The 22,423-nt window shown below is 46.9% G+C and overlaps 1 protein-coding gene across 2 annotated transcripts in view; it reads left to right on the top strand.

The window, feature by feature from the left end:
• dyrk1b (dual-specificity tyrosine-(Y)-phosphorylation regulated kinase 1B) overlaps window positions 1–14,301 on the top strand; it is a 60,254-nt gene extending 45,953 nt beyond the window's left edge. For both annotated transcript variants that reach the window (XM_082551023.1, XM_082551022.1), the window contains exons 3-13: window positions 3,326–3,445; window positions 4,528–4,716; window positions 5,174–5,321; window positions 5,793–5,942; window positions 6,611–6,747; window positions 7,406–7,552; window positions 7,890–8,030; window positions 9,539–9,659; window positions 10,440–10,622; window positions 11,315–11,418; window positions 12,250–14,301. In XM_082551023.1, the coding sequence (XP_082407149.1) occupies window positions 3,326–3,445; window positions 4,528–4,716; window positions 5,174–5,321; window positions 5,793–5,942; window positions 6,611–6,747; window positions 7,406–7,552; window positions 7,890–8,030; window positions 9,539–9,659; window positions 10,440–10,622; window positions 11,315–11,418; window positions 12,250–12,765 (1,956 nt within the window). In that variant the 3' untranslated portion in view covers window positions 12,766–14,301. The remainder of the gene's footprint in view (window positions 1–3,325; window positions 3,446–4,527; window positions 4,717–5,173; window positions 5,322–5,792; window positions 5,943–6,610; window positions 6,748–7,405; window positions 7,553–7,889; window positions 8,031–9,538; window positions 9,660–10,439; window positions 10,623–11,314; window positions 11,419–12,249) is intronic.
• The last annotated feature ends 8,122 nt before the right edge of the window (window positions 14,302–22,423 follow it).

Here is a 22,423-nt window from a genome sequence, read left to right as displayed (position 1 = left end):
TCTAAATGTAACCAGGATTTTTCTAAGCTGACGAGAACGATTTCAGAGGCATTTTGAAGTTGATGATTAAAATATGTTTCCTGGCTCAGTGGGTCTCAGTTTTGAGATGTCTCCACTTTATGTGTTACAGATTCACCCAGTACAGCTAAAGTTAGAAGATAGACGTTTGCTTCGCGGTCACTGTAATCGATACTGACATTTGTATGCCAGGTCTCCACCCACATCTTATCCCTCAAAATGTGAACACTTAAGGTGTTTTCATAGCAAACAGCTACCGGGCATTGTGGGTCTTCTGTAAACTGAAGCGACAGCAGCAGCAGGGCACATCATAATCATCTCCCGGCTGTCTCATACACAATTTGCTTCTGATCCTGATCTCAGGTCCTACCGGCCTGTATGCCAAAGGGCACTGCTGCTCTCCTCACACAGCTAAATAGAACAGACTGTAGTTTACATTAGTGAACAGTGGTAATGATATGAATAAATATCGCTAACTAGTATGAGCAAAGTTGGAGTCTGCAGTTGATCCAATAGTGGTTACTAACTGCTCGTGGATTCCTCAGGAAAGCTAATGCCATGGGTCAGAAACGAATAATGTTATACCTCATCTAGGAGAAAATGATGGGTTCATCTAGGGCTGTGCGATATGTCCAAAACCTCATATCCCGATATGAGACATCTATCGTCCGATAACGATATAAATCACAGAAATGTAACATTTTCTGTAAACTCTGTGAATCTCGGGCAGCTCGACCTGCGTGAAGTGTTTCCAGCTGTGCGTCGTGTAGCTGGAGTCGAGTTTTAACCGATGCATGAAACGATACATTTTTAGACATAAGTTGTAACGGCGCCGTTTCTTTGTGAGTATTTATTACACGGCGTGCTGCGGGGAAAAGCCTGTTCTAACGTTTGAGTCTAAGGTTTATTTTTTAGCACCTGGCGGCTCTTTTTTAATTCTCATTCATTAATAATCGGCATCTTTCACGTGATTCGGTTTATTTTGAAAAGTCTCAACAGGATCTTGAGCTTTATTCTGAAAAGTGTATGTGGAAAATAAACATGCGGACACGCGATGGTGTTACCGTCATTGTTGCTAACCACAACACATAAAAAACAGGCGCTTGTCCGTCCGTGGTGTGGTTATATTAAATATAAGAGAAAGAGAGAACTTTAAGAAATTAATAATAACTACAGTGACATCAGAACCATGAACAAATATTGCCGTAAACGGTTTATTTTGCGACACCACGAAACAAACGACAGCGTAAAATGAAACGACAGACGTTTTTATATCGTCATCCGATATATATGGTTATATCGAACAGCCCTAGATCCATCTGAACCAGCTACAGATGCTCACGATCCCAAACACAGAACCTGTTTGTGATGAGCACCTACGCATCAAACAAGTTAAAGTGCAGAAATGTCTTTCAGCACACATTCATGAGTGTGGGGCTCAGTCGACCGAGCCGTAGCTCTGTAATGTGTGCAACAAACCTGCAGCAGCTTGTAGTTCTCTGGTCAGAGGTTGCCACAACAACTTGTCCAAGGTATTGATGGTACCCGGTATTTTAAAAACAAAAGCATATAGAGTTTCTTTGATGCTGCCATGTAGCAACCACCAAGCTAACAGCCACATCTCAGCTGTGTAACCACATGAAAACTACAAGAGGTAACAATACTGTGATTTTCCCAAATGTTGTTGTAGGTAATGTTTTTCCAGCTGTTGCCCAAGCTGTTGTTGGTCTGCGACCTTAGCTCTTTGCTGCTGCTTCCAAACTGGAAAGAGCAACAAATTGTGCTCCAGTCTGTAAAGAACTTCCATTCCACTCAAATGGTGATGTCACAGTCCCAAGCTCTTCCACATATTAGAGCCTGACGTTATCTTTTTGTAAGTGTACCAGCATTGGAATTTATAAAGAAGCAATCAAGCGACGTGGCTACCCTAATGTGGCTCTTCTGGCCTCAGTGTGACTTTCAGCAGGTACTACGGCTAGGATGAGCAATGTTGGTTCTAATGCGTTACAAAGTAACAAAGGTTCTTGGGTGATCTGCACTCGGGTGGATAGAAGAAACATCAAAGATGCTTTTTTTCTTCCTGCACGCTCCTGTTAAAGGTCAGCTGATTTCAGTTCATGTACAGTGGGAGGAAAATGGTGGAGCAGTCTACAGCAGATTGCTTTTATTACACTAAAGGACGCCAGCGCTATGGTAAAGTGCAAGCTGCACTGTGCTGCTAACACAACTTCAGCTCTCTGCAAACATCTGCACAGACCTCATGCTAACGCTAGGCTAGCCAAGAACCCAGAGTGACGTTAAAGCTGAGTGTTTGCAAACTTCTGATCTTCAACAGGTGACAAACAAATGAGCAGTCAGGCTACCTGTGCATGTTTCGAAAGTAGAAGCTCTGTGGCGATCACTTGCATTACATTTAAGAAAAGTAACAAATAATGTGTAATAGATTCCTTTTTTGACTAACGAACACCAACAGGCTGGGTTTACCAGCTGAGCTGTGTTCCAAGCCTCGATATAGTCCTGACCTCTGGGTCACTAACCAGAACTAGTCTCATTTCTACAGGTACTGGCTGGACACTTGCTTAGAGAGCTCAGACACCTCAGAGGGGCTCAAAATATGAGTTGTTACACCTCTAATTAGTAAAGGAGCAGGTTTAGGTGGTTCAGCTGTGTGACCTTCTCTCTGCCTCCTATGTGAGGTGATTCAGTCATTGCTTCCCAAACCCAGACGAGCAGCAGAAGACAGATAAAAACTAAAAAGCAAGAAAAGATGAGACTAACTCCCTTCAACTGTGTTATGAGTGTTGCTGTTGCATAGTTTGTCCACCAGAGGGCACTTTGCAGTTTCCCTGCAACAACACTTGATCCAAGCAGAACATCAGTCAGTAATCCTCCTCTTTCTGTTTCTGAGGTGAGGAATCTGTCAAAAAAAGGACCAAGTATTAAAATCTTAATTTAAAAATCCTCAGTCAGTCAGATTCTGTTACCTGACCTTTTAAGAAACTGGCCTGTATGTGAATAAAAAACGAGTGTGTGCTTTGCCTGATGGTCTGTGCTCCCCTCAGACTACCAGCAACTTAGTTTGTATTGAGTTGTTTTTTGTTAAAAGTTGGTGCAGTGGAACAACTTATCATGTATTAGTTGTAATAGCAAACTAATACAGTTGGTACAAACTGCAAAGGTTATTGATGTGCACTCACACAGAATGAACACATTTGTTTTTAGTGTGAAGCTGTCCTGATACACACATGAGGAACATCTCCTGCATCAAACCTGAGACGAGTTTGTGAAACGTTGTTGTTCTCTGTAGGTGCTGTCTGATATGACCATACTCCAGCGGAGAATTCCCCCTAGTTTCAGAGACCCTGCCAGCGCTCCATTGAGAAAACTCTCTGTTGACCTCATCAAAACTTATAAGCACATCAATGAGGTATGAAACAGTAACATTACACACACACACCCTTTTATTTTGTACTTTAAATTGTGTCGCCATGATTTCCTGGAGACTTACTGTAAACCTTACATGTGATTTACCTAAAAATGGAAAATGTAACTGTCTAAACAGACTCTGGTCCCACTGCATTTGTAAAAGCTGGACCACACACACAGTCACAGTCCAAAAGTTCAGAGGACATCACCTTAAATTTCCTGGAGACTGACTATAAAGAGATTGCTATCTTGGCTAACCAACCGGAGGGATAGATGCCGCTATACCAAGTGATAGCAGCATCACAAGAAGGTTGAGAAATGCCAACAGCTGGGTGAGGATCGCAGGAAGACGTGGAAGATGATGGCAACAGTGGTGCCTGTGGTAACTGGACCACTGACCCCCAAACTGGGCCAGTGGCTTCACCAGATTCCAAGAAACGACATCTGAGATCTCGGTCCAGAAGAGTGCAGACCTCGAAACAGAACAAGCTTTTATAGCAAGGAAACAAAATATTCTCTGAAGCAAGGAAACCCTCAGCAGCGCTGATCTATAGTTTTTCATCCATGAAATGGGCCGATCGTGGCTCAAGAGTTGGGAGTTCGTCTTGTAATCGGAAGGTTGCCGGTTCGAGCCCCAGCTTGGACAGTCTCGGTCGTGGTGTCCTTGGGCAAGACACTTCACCTACCGCCTACTGGTGCTGGCCAGAGGGGCCGATGGCGCGATATGGCAGCCTGGCTTCTGTCAGTCTGCCCCAGGGGAGCTGTGGCTACAACTGTAGCTGCCTCCACCAGTGTGTGAGAGTGAATGAATAGTGGCATTGTAAAGCGCTTTGAGGGTCTCGAAAAGCAATGCAATCCATTATTATTATTATTATACTTGTGTGCCACAGGTCATTGATGTGAACGTCATTTTTTGCACTGAAATCCAGCATCCACTTAAGAGACGGCTAATCTAGGCAGTTCTGCTGTTACACCCCGAGAAGAACAGAGCAGTAACAGCTGGTTGCTGGTGCACAGGTTATTTGGGTTTGTTGCTTTCAGATGTACTGTGAAGCAGAGCCTGAGCTGTGTTTGTGTCCACAGGTGTACTATACTAAGAAGAAGCGGCGGGCCCAGCAGGTCCCTCCTGAGGACAGCAGCACGAAGAAGGAGAGAAAAATCTATAACGATGGCTATGACGATGACAATTATGACTACATTGTGAAAAATGGAGAAAAGTGGCTGGACCGCTATGAGATAGACTCACTGATTGGGAAAGGCTCTTTCGGACAGGTGAGGTCTCCACAAGAAACATTCTCCACTTCTGTTACTACTGCGGACGCAAAGTCCAAAATGTCTGAACTAAAGTTATTTGACGGCTTCTGCCGTTAGTGAAATTTGGCCGTGTCTCTGTGAAAAGTTGAAAGTAAACTCTGTGTGAAGGATTAGTAAAAGCTGTCATGTACAGAGCTAAAGCGTCGGTATGGCTAACCCAGCGACAGCCAGCAGCACATCTGAAGGTCACTGATTACAGCAAACAAACCAACGTGCTCTTACAGGGAGCTGCACTCAGTAATTGTAATCAGTAGATTGCGTTACATTAAGAAATCAAAGGCAAAGCCATTGTTGTTATGACACAGGCTACATGTATTGTGTACATGACAGGACAAAGTCAGACAGGAAGTGTTTGGCTGTCCTTGAACTGAGTGATTCACTACCTGTGATGTAACATGTGTTCATGTGTCCACAGGTGGTGAAGGCCTACGACCACCATGAGCAGGAGTGGGTTGCCATTAAGATCATTAAGAACAAAAAGGCTTTTTTGAACCAGGCACAGATAGAACTACGCCTGCTGGAGCTCATGAACAAGCACGACACTGAGATGAAATATTACATAGGTAAGATACACACTCTGTACACTGCTGTACAACACAGCTTCTCTTGGTTCATTACAGACGCACAGGGGGCCCTTTACTACATTTATTCTCTGTGCACACACATCTGTTAGTGTGCACACGCACTGTTGCTAACACTGGCTGCTGAACAGCAGAAATCAAACATGCGAGGTATTTAGAGTGTGCGCTCTCCTATCATGCTGAGGCTGTTTAAGTACAAAGATCTGTCTATGCAAGCACTTACTACCTGCATTTGAAATGACAAATAACAAATAACAAATCTGTCCCGTTAATGTTGACATAGATGGGAATGACGAATAATCAAAAAACATATTAAATATTTCACCTCACCTTTGACACCTGAAACTGAAACGTCTCAAAACTGTGGTATTTTTAAACGATTCAGTGGATTAACTTTTCCCCATGTCTCCCATTTGTCTCTTTGTGTCTGTCTGTCAATCTGTCTCTGTGCAGTCCACCTGAAGCGTCACTTTATGTTTAGGAACCATCTCTGTTTGGTGTTTGAGTTGTTGAGCTACAACCTGTACGATCTGCTGAGGAACACCAATTTCAGAGGAGTTTCCCTCAACCTCACCAGGAAATTTGCACAGCAGCTCTGTACAGGTGGGTGCATAGAGACGACATGCAGCTGCAACACTGAGGCTGAGCGTTTGTACTTGTGATTCCACAAAAGGTGCTGGAAGCATGTGTGATAGTCGTGGTCTGTAGTTACGCTTAAACAAAGCGCTGACCGTGAACGACTGAGCCAATCACGGCGAGCGTTTTAAAACTGAGCACACAGCTGGCACCACAAAGTAACAATAACACATTTGAATAAATGGTTGTAAATGTGGTGTGGTTGGGCAGCACGGCGGTGACTAGCCTCACAAGGAGACGGTCCTCAGTTCGATTCCACTGTGTGGAGTTTGCACGTTCTGGCGTGTTCTCTCCGGTGCTCCGGCTTCCCCCCACAGTCCAAAGCAGTTAGTGGGGTTGGGTTAGTGGCCTAACCCTGCAGCCTCTCTCACCTTCAGCTCTTAAGGATGGAAACAGCAATCCCTGCTACTGTTTACATGTTTATCAGGGAATAAAAAGATGTTAAACAGTTCAGTTATTCATGTGTAGTGAGGCAGGTGTCTGAATACATTTACTGATCGATATGTAAACACTGGTAATAATTCTAGAAATGTGCAGTAAATGCAGGTTTAATGCTGATGATGTGCACTTATTTAGACTATACGTGTCTTCAGTTTGCATAATATTGTTGACACATGTTGGTGTTTTGTCTACAGCACTATTATTCCTGGCCACTCCGGAGCTGTCAATCATCCACTGCGACCTGAAACCAGAGAACATACTGCTGTGTAACCCCAAGAGATCAGCCATCAAAATAGTTGATTTTGGATCCTCCTGCCAGCTCGGACAGAGAGTGAGCACACTTACTCCAGATATGATTCTTTATAAACGCTGCTCACCTACTAGGATCACTCCCCGTTACTCACAACGTTCACATTTGGAAAATATACCAAGTAGCGTGGCTTGCACGATGGCAGAATAATTAGGACTGTTGGCTCATGATAAGAGGTTTCCTAGTTTTTGTGTGGGTTTCCTCCCACTGCCCAAAGACAGGTTAGGTTAGCTTTAGTGGGAATGGAGAAGAGACACAGCTGTCATCATCTCATCGGCATGAATGTCATGGGAACTTTGGGCTTTTTAAAAATTTTACTGTCCTTTTTCCGTGATGGAATAATTGTACAACAAAACTGAGCGCACACGTTTGATCCACACAAGGCTCAAAAGTTTACATGCAGGGACAAAAATAAACAGATCCATTTAAATCTTTAAGAAGTGCTACTCTACACTGTCTTCTTGCTAATCATGAACAGCAGTTAGCTTCTCTCTGTGTTGTGGGAAAAAGTTACCATGACATTCATGCCTGCTCTGACCACAACCCTTGATAATGTGCTTAAAGTGTATAGAATAAAGCAAGGTATGAATGTGTGGTCAAATGTGATTGCATGTGTTCAGTTAAATAGCTACACTGTCAAGTCTTGGTGTCAGATTGCTAAACTCCACTTCCTTCTTAGATCTATCAGTACATCCAGAGCAGGTTTTACCGCTCTCCCGAGGTTCTGTTGGGAATGCCGTATGACCTGGCTATCGACATGTGGTCTCTGGGATGCATCCTAGTGGAGATGCACACAGGGGAGCCTCTCTTCAGCGGCTCCAATGAGGTAACAGCAACACCAGCGTGAACACACGTGTCGGGCTTGAATCGGGGATGTCCTTCATCCGTGCTCAGTGTTTTATGCTACATCCATTTAGATGTGTTAAGAAGCTAGTGTAGAGAGGCCACGTTGTAGACACGGTTGTTACGATGACAGAAAGTCTGTCTCTTCCAGTCTACTCTTAGTTCCTTTGAGATTGTACTGAGAAGCATGAATTTGAAGACCGCATGTGTTTGCAACAGCATGTCTGTGGTATGCTCTTACTTTGGTCCACATTAAGAGTGTGTGTGTGTGTGTGTGTGTGTGTGTGTGTGTGTGTGTGTGTGTGTGTGTGTGTGTGTAGGTTGACCAGATGAATAAAATTGTGGAGGTTCTGGGAGTTCCACCCAGCCACATGCTGGATGCAGCTCCTAAAGCCAGGAAGTATTTTGACAAGCTGTCAGATGGTCTGTGGACGGTGAAGAAGAACAAGGATGTCAAGAAGGTAAAGTTTGCTTCTGTTTTGACTTCACATGTGGAAAATTTTTAACTTGTGTGTTTAGTTCAGTTCACTTTCCAAGTGTTGACTAACACAGGATATCCAGGTGGACTCACCCTTCTACTCTACCTGAGCGCTCGAAGCACTTAAGCAACTTGCCTCATTCACCCGTTTTTCCGTTCAAGTCCTTTCTGTCGTCCTGCTGTCACACACACGTTCATACTGCAGTGGGTTAGTATCTAGCCCAAGGTTATTTGGCATACAGAGCGGAGCAGCCAGGAATCAAACCACCAACCTTCCAGTTGGTAGATGATTCATAGATGACCTGCTCTACCTGCTGAGCTATGGTGAAGATAACCTGCTGAAGTTCAAGCTGAGCATCAGACTGGGGAAGACATGTGACTCTAAACACGCCATGGCTTCTGGTGTGTTCTGTTTCTACCTGAGGATCCACGGGGTGTTCTTCTCTAACCATCAGGTTTACCTGAAAAAGAGAAAATGTGCAGTGAGCAGCAGCTCTGAAAATGCTTTCTTAATGCCAGATATGAGAGGATAATGAGGAAGGCGACAGTGACTATAAATAACACAACACCTGTTACGACGAAGCTATAGCAGGGGCAGGAGAGTGTTTCTGAGTGCTCACACTTGGAATCATGAAGCAGACGAGCTGCAGCAGCAGAACCACACTGACAAGAGAAAATGGAAAATGTTTCATCACCTCGGTTTTTGCTGTGACACGTGGATGGTCGGGTGTAAACATAACATCACCCTTCCTTGTATCAACAATTGAGGCTGGTGGTGGTTTAATGGGTGCAGAATATTTTCTTGGTGCACTTTGTATCGACTCAGTACCACAACGACACCACACGGTACCTGAGATTGGTGCTGACTATGTCCATCCCTTTATCATCACATTATAGCCATCGCCTGATGCCTGTCACAAAGCTCACAGCCTCTCAGGCTGGGTTCTTGAATGCCACCGTCAGTTCACGGTACTCAAAGGGCCTCCACATGGTCCAGATCACAAACTAATACAGCACTTCTGGGAGGTGGTGTAACTGGAGGATTGCTTCATGAATACACAGCCATCGATGAGACACTGCTATGGATCAGAATCACTGAGGCATGTTTCCAGCACCTCGTTGAATCTGTGCCATTAAAAATTAAGACAAAAACAGGCCCAACCCAGTACAAAGTGCAAAGCACCGAACAAGCTGAGGACTCCTCACAGGCTTTCTGTGAAGAAGGATTCATAGATTTTATCCACCATGGAGGACCTTTGTTTCCTGCAGTTTCAGCTTTAAGCCTGGACTATTGTGTCTCCAAGACGACAGAGTTTGGGAAACGGAGCTAAATGAATGAAGTTTTCTTTCATTAGAATACGAGTCTCAGTGTTAACCTCAGTATTGTGTCCTGAGCAAAGTGTTGAAGAACAGCGTGCCTTCATGTTGTTATTGGAACTTCACAGACTTTCCTTAATAGTCATAGCGTGTGTGTGTTTTTGTGTTTTCCAGGAGTATAAGCCCCCAGCCACACGGCGTCTACATGAGATTTTGGGTGTTGAGACCGGGGGTCCAGGGGGCCGGCGAGCAGGAGAGCCAGGACACGCCCCTTGTGACTACCTAAAGTTTAAAGGTAGGCATTTGCATGATTACTGCAGGACTGAGCATTAATATTCATGTAAACAAGTTCATGGAGGTGGAAACAACAAATATAAATGAGTGATTAAAGTTGTGTAAATTATTCTCGCAGTAAATGTCCTCCTGAGGTGTCTCTTCTAATGTGATGTGTATAGATGAAATCTATATTCATTTGTAAGCATAGCGTAAATAGTAGCAGCATGTAGGCCAGTGCGCAGCCGTCAAAGGTGGAGGACTCGGCACTTTGTCCCTGGTTGGTCAAAATGGCTGTGGAAATATAAAAGCCTCCTTGTGGAGGGGAAGGAGCCTGAGCTGTTGAGTGAGGTACCAGAAAGCTATAGCTGGGCTCACCTCAGGGCACAGCCTGCATTCTGGAAGCACTGTCCCGGAGATGGGGCTGGATTCTGCTCATTGGTAAGAGTCAGGGGTCGGTATACTTGTGTCCTCCCAGTTCGCTGCACTGGGGTTTCCCCAGTGGACAAAAGGGTTGCTTCCCCACACCTTTGGCTCATGGAGTGGGTCCTGGCTATCATTCTCTGTTAAGTGTGAAAGCAAAGCTGTCAGTTTAGTGTTTGGTTTATGTTCCTACCCTTGTCTTTGGCCTGTGGGAGTTGACTGAAAGGATGTGGTCGTGGATTAAAGCGCTGAACCTCTATGTGGAGTTAGCATGAGGAGCAGATATCAAGTGAGGGCGAGGGACACAAGAAACATCACGGGGTTGACACTACAATTGTAGCTGGCCACCATCATTATGTCAGTGTTTGTCCTCTTCCAGACCTGATCCTGCGCATGCTGGACTACGACCCTAAAAGCCGCATCACGCCATTCTACGCCCTGCAGCACAATTTCTTCAAGAAAACAACAGATGAAGGAACCAATACTAGTTCATCTACATCCACCTCTCCTGCCATGGACCACTCTCATTCTGCCTCCACTACTAGCTCTGTTTCTAGCTCTGGTAATGTAGACTCTTCTCTTTCTGCACCAGCTTTCCTTGAACTTTTTCCCGTATCTGTTAGAATGAGGAATATGTCATCCTTGTCACAGGTCCAAAGAAATGGTAGCAGTTTAGATTTCATCCCTAAAATGTCTCAAGCAGGATTTTGTTAGGATCAAGTAGACCGGGGCAGGAGTGTAGTGAAACAGCTGAGAGGATGCTGTTTGCTGGGCGTGTGTGAGATGCTTATTACTGCTTCATAATACAGATTTGATGTGACCCAGTGATATTCAGTGGAGGGTCTATGTACTTAAACACTGCAGCACGGTCACCCTCCCTGTCAGCACATTACTTTATTTCTCAGTCAGGTTTTCATAGTTTTCTTGATGAACATGAAAGTGAGGAGACGGGCGAGTTCGTTCTCGGTGACAGGAAAAGCAGATCCACTCTTTAGTCTTCTTCAGCGTCGCGCAAACACGCTACGAGTCAGAGCTGAACGCCCAGCGTTCGTGGCGGGGTACATACCCGACAGAGGCGCGGGACCTTCTAACCACCCTACTGAAGCCACGCCCCTCCTCTTCTTCTTTTTTGTAAATGTCTTTCTTTTAGTTCACACAGAATGAATGCATTATGGCTTGTTTTAGCTAAAAGTATATCCATGAAGTAAAGCTGTGCTCAAGTGTGAATTTAATGTTGGTGTCAATTATTTCCAGGTGGCTCCAGTGGTTCTTCCAATGACAACCGCAACTACCGCTACAGTAATCGTTACTACAACTCTGCTGTTACACATTCAGACTATGAGATGACCAGCCCTCAGGTACCACTGTCACTGTTTGCATACACAATAACAGAGAATTATTGAGACGGTATGAGGACCTTTGCATCAGTCACTCGCTGCTGCAGGAATGTTTATCCCGGGTCAGATTACTTTAGCAGCTTCATTCCTGTTGGCAGTGATGAAATATTTTGGCCACACTAGTTTTTTCTGACCCTAATCCTTTTTGAGTAGTTTTATTTTGAAAATCTGCATATTGACTTTAAAAATTGTGAAAGACAACAGTATAAGCATAGCAAACTCTTCACTTCCATCCATGAAAACCAGTATTCATCATGATATATTTGTCCTTAAACGCTCGTCCTCCAGCCTGTTTGTAAAGGACTTCTCTGTAACCTGGAACTGAACCATCCAAATCTTACTGGAGTTCCCATAATATTCATCAAATAAGCCTCTTTTCCAGTAGCACCTGCTGGGCACCATCTGACTCAACTCTGCTCTTGGTTTCAATTGTTAAGCACCACCTGAGTGTGGGTGGGGTTGTTATAGCAAAGCAGCCTGAAAGTGCCGTGATGTCATCTGTGTGTAAAACGGTCGACTCGCTCTGTCTGGATGCTGTCGTCAGCCGCCGGGCACAAAAACGTCGGAGCGCGCCGTCTTTGTGGTTGCATGTAGCCGACCAGTCCACTGATTGGTCGCTTCCTGGCCAATCAGTGGCATTTAGTCATCTCTACACGGCCCGATGGGAACCCTGGCCGAGTAGCTTAAACAAGTGTCTGAGTTGAGTCGGTGCTTGTGGAAAAGAGCTGGTGCTGTCACTGGTCCCATTATAATCCCAACCCACTGACCGTGTCTCTCTTCTTTTCCATCTAGGCTCCCTCACAGCAGCAGATGAGAATGTGGCCAGGCAGTGATGGCGGAGGTGGGGGTCAGGATCCAGGATACACCCAGTTGCTGCTCCATAAGCCAGCTGCCTCCCAACAACACCAGCGCCACTTCTTGGACCCGCCCCACCACCCACACCCAACTTACTCCCACCATGGGAATGGTGGCCGTGGCCTGAGGCAGGGTGGACAGACAGGCATCGGCGGAGGGGGGGGCCCACAGGGATCCTCGCCCCAGATGAGTGACAGCATGGATGTGAGTGTATCCCTGGGGCTGCACCACCTGGGGGCGGTGTCTTCCATGGAGGCCTCTCAGTTTGGCTCTGCATCTCTGCCCCTCGCTCTGCCAATCGGACTGTCTGCCTTCCGGACTCGGACGGCTCCCACCGCCCCAGGGCCACAAGCCCAGCCCCCTGAAGACTACTACCCTGCCTCCAACAACAATAACCCCACTGGGGGAGGCAGAGGGAGGCCGGACTCAGACGAGGGGCCAGCCAACTCTTGATAAAACCTGAACCATGCCCTAAAGCCATACAATTTTAACTACAACTACTACAACTACACACATACAGCCAGAGTTCAGAGACAAAGAGGTGAACTTTGTGCTGAAGGAGACTTTGTACTGCATGAGAGGAGGAGGAAGAAGGAGGAGGATGCTGGGAAACTCCTTTTTCCTGTTTTAGTTTGTCTTTGTCGCGCCTGTAACTGGAAAGGAATGATTGTGACCAGTTTGTTTTTATTAATTTTAGTGTTGATTAATATCATTTGATTTTTCTCGGGTTTGAGGAGTTGTGTGTTCTGTGTGGTTGTTGTTTGAGTCTGGAGAGGAGGAGGAGGAGGATGAAGGGGAAAGAGAGAGAAGTTTTTGCATTTTATTCCATAAAGTAGCTGTAAGCTGAAGGAGGGCTCGTGCTCGCATTGGTCTGTTCATGTTTGCACACGTGCATGTGTGTTTGTAAGATATGAGATCAGATTTGTAGCAGGCCCCCCCTCGCTGGTCTGGACGGACGGTGTCTATTGATCAGTCTGACACGTCGAAGTCAGGTCACAGTTGAAGTGAAAAGGACCCATTTTGAAAGTAGGTGTAAATGCAGGCAGGAGGCTATACATACATACATATATATATAATATGTATGTGTATATATATGTACTGCTACACGAAGAAGACGGGGCGATTTGAAAGGTTGTGGTTGAGGACTGGCGGATTCTCTCTCGTTTTTCTTTGCGTTTGTTCTTCCTCTGATGTTCTTTGGTCGCAGCAGCACGGACAGCGAGAGGGAGACGGAGGGAGGAGGTGGTCACGGGACACTGATGCCTTGCTGACACTCACAGGGATCTCCTCCTCCTCCTTCTCCGCCTCACGCTCTCCCTGCTTTCCTCTTCCTCTCCTTCTCCTGTTGTGTTTCTCCTCCAGACAGCTCCTCCTCTCTGTGCTGCTAATCACCATGACAACTGGTCCGGATTGCTGCTAAAGATCCAACACAGATCAATAAAAAAAGAAAAAGAAATAGAAACAGAAATTTAAAAGAAACTTTTTAACCCTTCTGCTTAAGAGAAAAGGATAAAGTAAGAACCACTGCATCTCAATGTATTTATTACTATTTAACAAGAAAAAAACAAACTGAAAGTAACCCTTTTTTCTGCTCTTCTTTGTTTGGTTGCCTTCTTTCTGCAGGTGAGCTCTGATTGGCTATTGTAACAGTGACAGTAACTGGTGACATGGGAATGCCACTGGTTGTGGGGCTGGGTGGAGGGTAAGGGTTGGGGCAAAATAAAGTTGGATATATAATAAGAATAAAGAGTATACTTTTGCACACCAAAGTCAAACAAACATCAGCTTTCTGCTTTTCTTCCTCCTGATCTGATCGTCGCGCCCTGTCAGGTTGAATGCTGCACTTCTCATTTTCCGTCCTTGCTCCTCGTACAGCCACCACACTTTCTGTGTGGATATCCACTGAATTACTGAAACATGTCATCATAACAGCTGTTACACATGAAACAGGCTACAATAAGGTTTTTGTCTTAATTAAAGGCGTGAGAATGAGCTGTGGTACACTTGTAGTTGTTAGCTCGGTGCTAATACCACCACAAACTAAATAGGAGAAAGGAACTGGGCATCAGGAGACTTCCTACTGAATGTCAACCACTGCCTGATCACTGACCTTACAAAGGTGAGTTGTGTGTTGTTCTTTGAACTTGTTGAGTTGTAGCTACGCGCTGGCTCTGATGTCTGCAGCACCCTGCACTTATGAAGGTCATTGCCAAAGAAACTGGATGTACAGTATGTTGGCCCTGCAAGTAATGGATCTGTTGTGATGACCTGATGGAAAGAAGCAGCCGCACTTCTGAGTAAGAAGCTCGCCCGACTCATTCGTAGGTTAGGACTTGGGAACAAAGATTCTGTAGATCGCGCTGCTGGGCTGAGCGATTTCCTCAACTGACTTTAAATCTTACAGACGTGCCTCCTTCCCTGAATGGAGATTTTCAGCTGTGAGTGAAAGAGAGCAAACACTCTGCAGAAAAGGTTCATCATCAAAGTCTGATATTTAGGAATCTGCTGGAAGCTTTTTTTAAATTGACAGTTCTTCAAGAGTACTGTCGATTAAGAAGCAAAATACTCAGTTTTGCTCTACAAGGGCCTGATATCCACTTACAAGGACGTGCTGCTACTGTTGTATCAAAACTTTAAACAAAAGGTAAAAAAAAAATACATTCATCAGGCCCCAATGTGCCCGAATATCAAAGAGGAATTAAAAATGCTGCTGTGGAAGAGTTCGGGTCTCAGGAGGTTGAGTATCTCGGGGTCTAGCTCATGAGTGATGGGAGAAGGGAGCGAGAGATCGACAGTCGGATTGGTGCTGCGGATGCTGTTGTTGTGGTGACGAGAGAGCTGAGTGTAAAAGCAAAGCTCTCAATTTACCTGTGGATCTAATTCGTCCCTCACCTGTTGTCACGAGCTTTGGGTAGTAACCAAAAGAACGAGATTGTTCCGGGCATGTCCCACCGGGAGGAGGCCCCGGGGCAGACCCAGGACACGCTGGAGGGATTATATATCTCAGCTGGCCTGGGAACTTCTTGGTGATCCCCTGGAGAAGCTGGGGATGTGGCTGGGGGTCTGGGCTTCTCTGCCTAGGCTGCTGCCCCTGCAACCTGGCCCCAGATAAGCAGAAAAGATGGAAGGATGTACTGACAGGACTTTGTGCTGTTGAAATTTGAGATCTTGAAGTTAAAAGACACAGCTGGCCAAAAGGCATTAAGTGGAAGAGAAGTTAAACTTTAGCATGATTGGATTGCTGATGTTTGAAGAGGCAAACAGGAGGCTGATAATATCGTGCACATTAATTTATTTAAGAAGTGACAATATTCTTTAAAAAATGTGACTTTATTCAGAGGTTCATCATCACATTGACAGGCGTACAGTGATAAAGCTCAGCCTTCAGCGTGTATATGACCACTCTGGTTCACCCGTCGGCTTTTACAGGGAATCATGCTTGTGTGGTGCTTTGAGCGCTTTCTTCTTTCACGCTGCGCTCACCTGCACACTCATACCAGCACTTTTTAGCTAACATTCAAACAAACAAAATGGAGGTTGTACCCTTTATATACTACGACTGTCAGATGATTGGTTTAAAAGAATCACATGTCAACCTGTGCTTTTAAGATTATGGTTAACAACAGTTTTAAATCTTAAAACAGGTGTTTACAGTAAGTTTTGTCTTTTTGTGAAAGTTTTAAAAGCTTGTTTACAAAAACAAAACGTGACGAATGCTGAAATCCAACAGTGTCTCTGAGAAAGCAGCCTAGTTAAACTGCCTGCATGGCTTAAGGTGTCACGGTCTGGCTGGCAGACCGTGGGGATGTGGGGAAGGAGGACCCAGGCGCGGAGCTCAAAGTTCAAGCAGTGCGTTTATTTACAGAGGGTGATATCAAACAACAATAAATCCCCGTGTTTTTCCCCAGACTCCCGTGTCGTGTCCTCCAAGTGCTCTCTGCTCCCGTGTCTGCACTCCCGGTGCTCGCTGCTCCTTAAGCCTTCCACGCTCCTCCTGCGGGAAACAATAGCGGCAGCAGTCAGGACACTGAACAATGGCAGGCATACACTACACGACCAAAACCTAAACTGGGTAACTAACGTGGAGTCCCAAGCAATGATCCCGCGTCGGTGGGAGCTCCAAGACTCTCTTAAGTAGCTCCCCCGACGAGGCCTGATCAGCAGCAGGTGTGTGGCTTCGGGTGTGGCCAGTCCCCTTGCAGGGCCACACCCTCCGGGCCTGACGCCGCCTATAAACAAGTGCTCAGCCACCCCCCCCCCCCCCCCCCCCACACGGGGAAGCAACACCAAAATACACAATAACACAGGTCCATGACTGCCCAGGGGTCCTGGGTCGCCCAGTCCCAGGACCCTGACAGTACCCCCCCTCTAAGGGTCGGCACCCGACGACCCAAAAACACAAACCAAAAACAACAGTACAACCAACCCAGGGCGGGCGGCGGGAGGTCCAGGACGGAGGGCCAGAACAAAAACGAGCAACAACCACCAAAGAAACAACCCCCCCAAGGTCACAGTCCCAAAATCCGACCGCGCATCCGGCAGCGGAGCAAAAAAGAAAAAACGCCACAAAACAGTCTCAGGCGGCCCATCAACACAACAGTTCAGGAGTTCACAAGAGTTCAGGGGGCCTACCTCGAGTCAAATGGCGGCGGCGCTGCTCCTCCGGCGGCCTGCCCCGTGTCCGACGGCGGCGGCGCTGCTCCCCAGGCGGCCTGCCCGGGATCCAGTGGCGGCGGCGTCGCAGCACCGGCGGGCGGCCACGGGTCCGGTGGCGGCGGCGTCGCAGCTCCCGCCTCAGCACAACCCACGATTCCCGATATGGCGGCCGGGCTGCTGCACGCGGCGGCCGGGCTGCTGCACGCGGCGGCCGGGCTGCTGCACGCGGCGGCCGGGCTGCTGCACGCGGCGGCCGGGCTGCTGCACGCGGCGGCCGGGCTGCTGCACGCGGCGGCCGGGCTGCTGCACGCGGCGGCCGGGCTGCTGCACGCGGCGGCCGGGCTGCTGCACGCGGCGGCCGGGCTGCTGCACGCGGCGGCCGGGCTGCTGCACGCGGCGGCCGGGCTGCTGCACGCGGCGGCCGGGCTGCTGCACGCGGCGGCCGGGCTGCTGCACGCGGCGGCCGGGCTGCTGCACGCGGCGGCCGGGCTGCTGCACGCGGCGGCCGGGCTGCTGCACGCGGCGGCCGGGCTGCTGCACGCGGCGGCCGGGCTGCTGCACGCGGCGGCCGGGCTGCTGCACGCGGCGGCCGGGCTGCTGCACGCGGCGGCCGGGCTGCTGCACGCCGACCTCCAGCTCTGGCTCAGCGGATCCCTCCGGACCTCCGAGCTCCTCCGGTGGCAGCGCGGGCTCCCCCCGCTCACTGAGCTCCTGCTCGGGCAGCGCGAGCTCCTCCGGCTCGCTGAGCTCCACAGCTGGCGACGCGGGCTCCTCCCGCTCGCTGAGCTCCCGCTCGGCCAGCGCGAGCTCCTCCGGTTCGCTGTACAGCTGTAGATGGTGAAGAAGCAGCGGGTGGTGTGGAGACCTCTGACCGAGGTGATGTTACCTGCGCCGTCAGCTCGTCCACTGCAGACAAAAACACAGATGGTGAGGGAAATGGAAAATTGTCCGTACTACTCACCACAGCCGGCTCTTGAGATGACCGTGGATGTGGCTGCGGTGAGGAAAGCCGGCGGCGCGAACGTCGTTTCCGAGTAGACGTCGGGGCCGGCGTCTCAGGCTGTGAATCCACCAGCTGACCGGGCCGGTGAGCAGCCTGAACAGGAGAGTGGAGGTGGAGCGTGTTAACCAGGAAGTCCGTGATGATCGGGTAGAGCGTATCCAGTACCCACGGGAAGCAAGACACCGTCTCTTTCAGCCGCTTCTCCACGGCGCGATGAAATCTTTCCTCGTGCGCCTCCAGCAAAAGGTCACAGAGTCTATAAACTTTATCCGTAACCTCCCTCCTGAATCTCTCCGATGAGTCCGCTGGGTCCATGCCGGGCGGGATCATTCTGTCACGGTCTGGCTGGCAGACCGTGGGGATGTGGGGAAGGAGGACCCAGGCGCGGAGCTCAAAGTTCAAGCAGTGCGTTTATTTACAGAGGGTGATATCAAACAACAATAAATTCCCGTGTTTTTCCCCAGACTCCCGTGTCGTGTCCTCCAAGTGCTCTCTGCTCCCGTGTCTGCACTCCCGGTGCTCGCTGCTCCTTAAGCCTTCCACGCTCCTCCTGCGGGAAACAATAGCGGCAGCAGTCAGGACACTGAACAATGGCAGGCATACACTACACGACCAAAACCTAAACTGGGTAACTAACGTGGAGTCCCAAGCAATGATCCCGCGTCGGTGGGAGCTCCAAGACTCTCTTAAGTAGCTCCCCCGACGAGGCCTGATCAGCAGCAGGTGTGTGGCTTCGGGTGTGGCCAGTCCCCTTGCAGGGCCACACCCTCCAGGCCTGACGCCGCCTATAAACAAGTGCTCAGCCACCCACACACACACGCACATATACACAAGCACAGAGAAGGGGAAGCAACACCAAAATACACAACAATAACACAGGTCCATGACTGCCCAGGGGTCCTGGGTCGCCCAGTCCCAGGACCCTGACATAAGGAGACGATTGCTTTCATTTTGATGTTATTCACTGGGTTATTTTTTATAGCTCTCTACATCAAAAGCGATTATTAATGTGCTACTTAGTGTGGAGTCACCAGCGCCCTGTCCTCCAGGAGTGGGGCAGGGATCAGGGAAGTCCAAAGCTACTTGGTGAGCCAACAAACAACTGCTGAAACGTTCTTGGGAACACAGACTGTCAGCTTTCTGGTTGGAAGGTATCTGAACTGCTATCTGAGGTTGAGAGATATTGGCTTGATATATCCATGTGCACCTCAAAGCAGAGGTTTCTGGAAACCAGTCTCCCTGAGAGGGAATGAATTCTGCTGGACTTGGGAGTTCCTCTCAGTGAATATGTGCCGTGGTGAGCATCCCTATAGCCACTGGTTTGAATCCTGTATGTTGGGGTTTTCCAAAGTGGATAAGAGAGTTACTTCCCTGCACATTCAGGTTTGGTCCTGAAGATTTTATTATATATTTTTTATTAGTCCTTTATTTATCCAGGTAAAAATCTCATTTTCAATGACCTGGCATCATGGCAGCAAAAGTCAAAAATACATGTACCACACAAGTACATAAGAATGAAAACAAATACAATATCCTGCACAAACGTGAAAGGTTTACAATAACAGGTCATTAAGAGCAACATTAAAACAATCACACTGAAAGAATTATTCTCTTGTTCCTTTGAGATGGACCTAAACTCCCCTCAGGGAACCATTTCTGACTATTTCAGTTCCTTCTGCAGATGTTCCAGGAAGCAGGGGCAGCGTATTTAAAAGCCCTTTTTCCTAATTCTGTTCTGAGTTTTGAGACAATCAATTGTCTGATATTATGAGAACGAAGCCTGTATTGGTTGTTTTCCACATATAAACACACAGATAAGAGGGAACCAGCCCAAGGAGAGATTTATAAAGACCAACCAATGGGAAGGTCTGTGGATATACAGAGACGGACATTTAGCAGCAGCATACAAAGATGTACACGATTCCTATAGCCAGTAATGACACGTGAAGCACAACGGTGGACGGTATCAGATTTCTTTAGATAGGGTGCAGGTGCATTCATAAAAAGCACGTCACCGTAATCCAATACAGGTAAAAAGAAAGAAAGAACTTGCATGAATCTAGTGTTTTCTCACTTGGAGGGAGAAACAGGATCGATTTCTAAAAAAGTCGCTTAGTTTAAACTTGGACACAAGCCTTTGAATGTGAGTTTTAACATGATAAATTCTGATCTATAACGGTCCCTGGATACTCGTAAGAACATTTCAATTTCAGTTCCTTGAATGGTTTTAATCTTAGGAGACGTAGCTAGCAGCTCTTTGCCATTTGAGAATAACATGAACTGGGATTTCTCTGCATTTAACACCAACTTAAGTTGAGTTCAAGGACTGAACGACATCAGAGGCAGACTGCAGAAATTGCAGGGTTTGTGCTACAAGAGATGAACAAGAGATAATTTATCATCTGCATAAAGATGGAATGCAGCATTTGATAAGTTATCTCAAAGGTTGTTTATGTAAAGAGAAAAAAGCAACGGTCCTGGTACAGAGCCCTGAGGAACTCCTTTGGATAGTGGGGGGAAAGAGGAAGAAGACCCAGCATGGACACAGTGTGTTCTTGCTGACAAGTAATTTGATAACCAGCTTACAGCATTTACAGATAGACCAACATTGTTTAGTCTGTTGACTAAAACAGCCCATTACATCAATGATGTCATTAACCACTTTAATGCAGCGGTTATTGTGCTGTGTTGTTGTCTGAATCTCCACTGATGTTGGGAAAGAACTGAATTTTTGTCCAAACAGGTCTTTTAATATTAATAAGCTTTTCTAGAACTTTTGCAAAAACAGAGGATTTAGATATGGACCTGTAGTTATTTCAACAAAGGCAGATTTCTACTGTCTGAGAGGCTAAGATTAAAAATGTAAGTTGGTGGTTCAGCTATGAAATCTGCAGCCAACTTAAGAAGAGGATCAAGTTGATCTGGTCCTGCAGATTGATTTAGCTCCAACAGATTCAAAGCCCTGTGGAGGCTTGGACCACAGATTCAGTCTGGTTGGCTGCACCACAGCCGCCTGTTGATTAAGCTGCTTCACATGCAGTTCAATATGTCACAGTTCTCATTTTTCAAAGACTGGCATCTCATCATGTCCCCATAGGAAGATTTCATTATTTTCCATCTTTAGGATCCTTCAGATGTCTAGTAGTTTTTGAAAAGTAAAACTCTGATTTTGTTGTTTTTTGTTCAGCACTGTAGCATCAGAATTATTGACTGAAGGCCAAGAAAAATGTCCCACAGATTTATGTTCCCAAGTGGATCATTACAGCTTTGCTATACTGGTCCACTCGATTGAGCTTTATAATTTCATTTATTTATTTTTAACTTTTAAGTTATTACAGTCAGAACAGACGTGACTGGGGTTAGGAAAGGGAAAGACGTAGACAAGAGAAGTTTGAGAAAAGGAGAGGGAAAGAAAAACAGGGGAAGCAGGACAGTGAGAAAAGACGATCTGCAGGATCACCTGCTGGGAAAAAAGAAAACAAGCAAAAGGAGAACGACTGTTTTTCTGCATGACAATGAAAAAGATGCTGCGACAAAGAAACAAATCTGTCAGGAATTAAATTGTAATTTAAACTGCGCAGACTGTCCGATTGCTGTTGTTTTGCTTTTTAAACTTTAGTGGTCCTGTAGGGGCATGTTGGGGGGATTCTACCTCACTAAAAAGCTGAAGCATGCACACTGACTGTGCTCTAACCCTAAAAGCCTTAAAGACCGAGGAGTCCTAGCTGTCAGTACTTCACCTCGTGCCCGCTGAGCATTTCTGATGAAACCTGAAACCCAGCAGAAGTAGGGCCACATAAATAAAGCAAATACTGACCTTTTCACCTGCACTGTTAAACTGCGCTGCTGTTATTTGAGTCGCACCTGAACCAGTTGGCAGCAGTAAAGTCAAAACGGGAAACTCTTTCCTGTCAGGATGTACTTTTATTCTGAAGGAGTCTGAAAGTTGGAAGCATTCCAACACAAGGAGTAATCAAACCTTGCTGGGAGAAAGAAAGGCGGGAAACAAAGAGCTTTGGGTGGATTGTGGGACGGCGAGCAACAGAATTTAAACTGGATTAGTTAGACATCAGTCAAAGAGGGCCGTTACCAGCTACACCTCTATGGATACTTCCTGATGCCACAGTAGATTTCACATTATTGGAAAAGAAGAATTTCATTGACCAGTTTATAATTATGTTCAAATATATACAAACACAGCTGGTCAAACTGGTGTAGCTGTGGTCCCGGAGTTTACGGTTGAAATAGGCAAAAGGATTAATGATGGACTTTCAGTATACACCGGAGAAATGCTCACAATACTGTAAGCTTTCAGTGGGTAGCAGGCATGAGCCCATTACATGCAGTCATTCGTTCAGATTCAAGCTCATCGTTGGTCCGTCTACAGTCACTCAGACGGTGGAGCAGAGATTCAGCAAACACGTTTCAGAGCACACATGATGCAACTTACAG

This window comes from Aulonocara stuartgranti, assembly GCF_965226115.1.
Source record: "Aulonocara stuartgranti genome assembly, chromosome: 11".
In the NCBI taxonomy this organism is placed as follows: domain Eukaryota; kingdom Metazoa; phylum Chordata; class Actinopteri; order Cichliformes; family Cichlidae; genus Aulonocara; species Aulonocara stuartgranti.
Note: the sequence above shows the minus strand (reverse complement) of the source record. Positions and strands in the feature narration are given on the sequence as shown.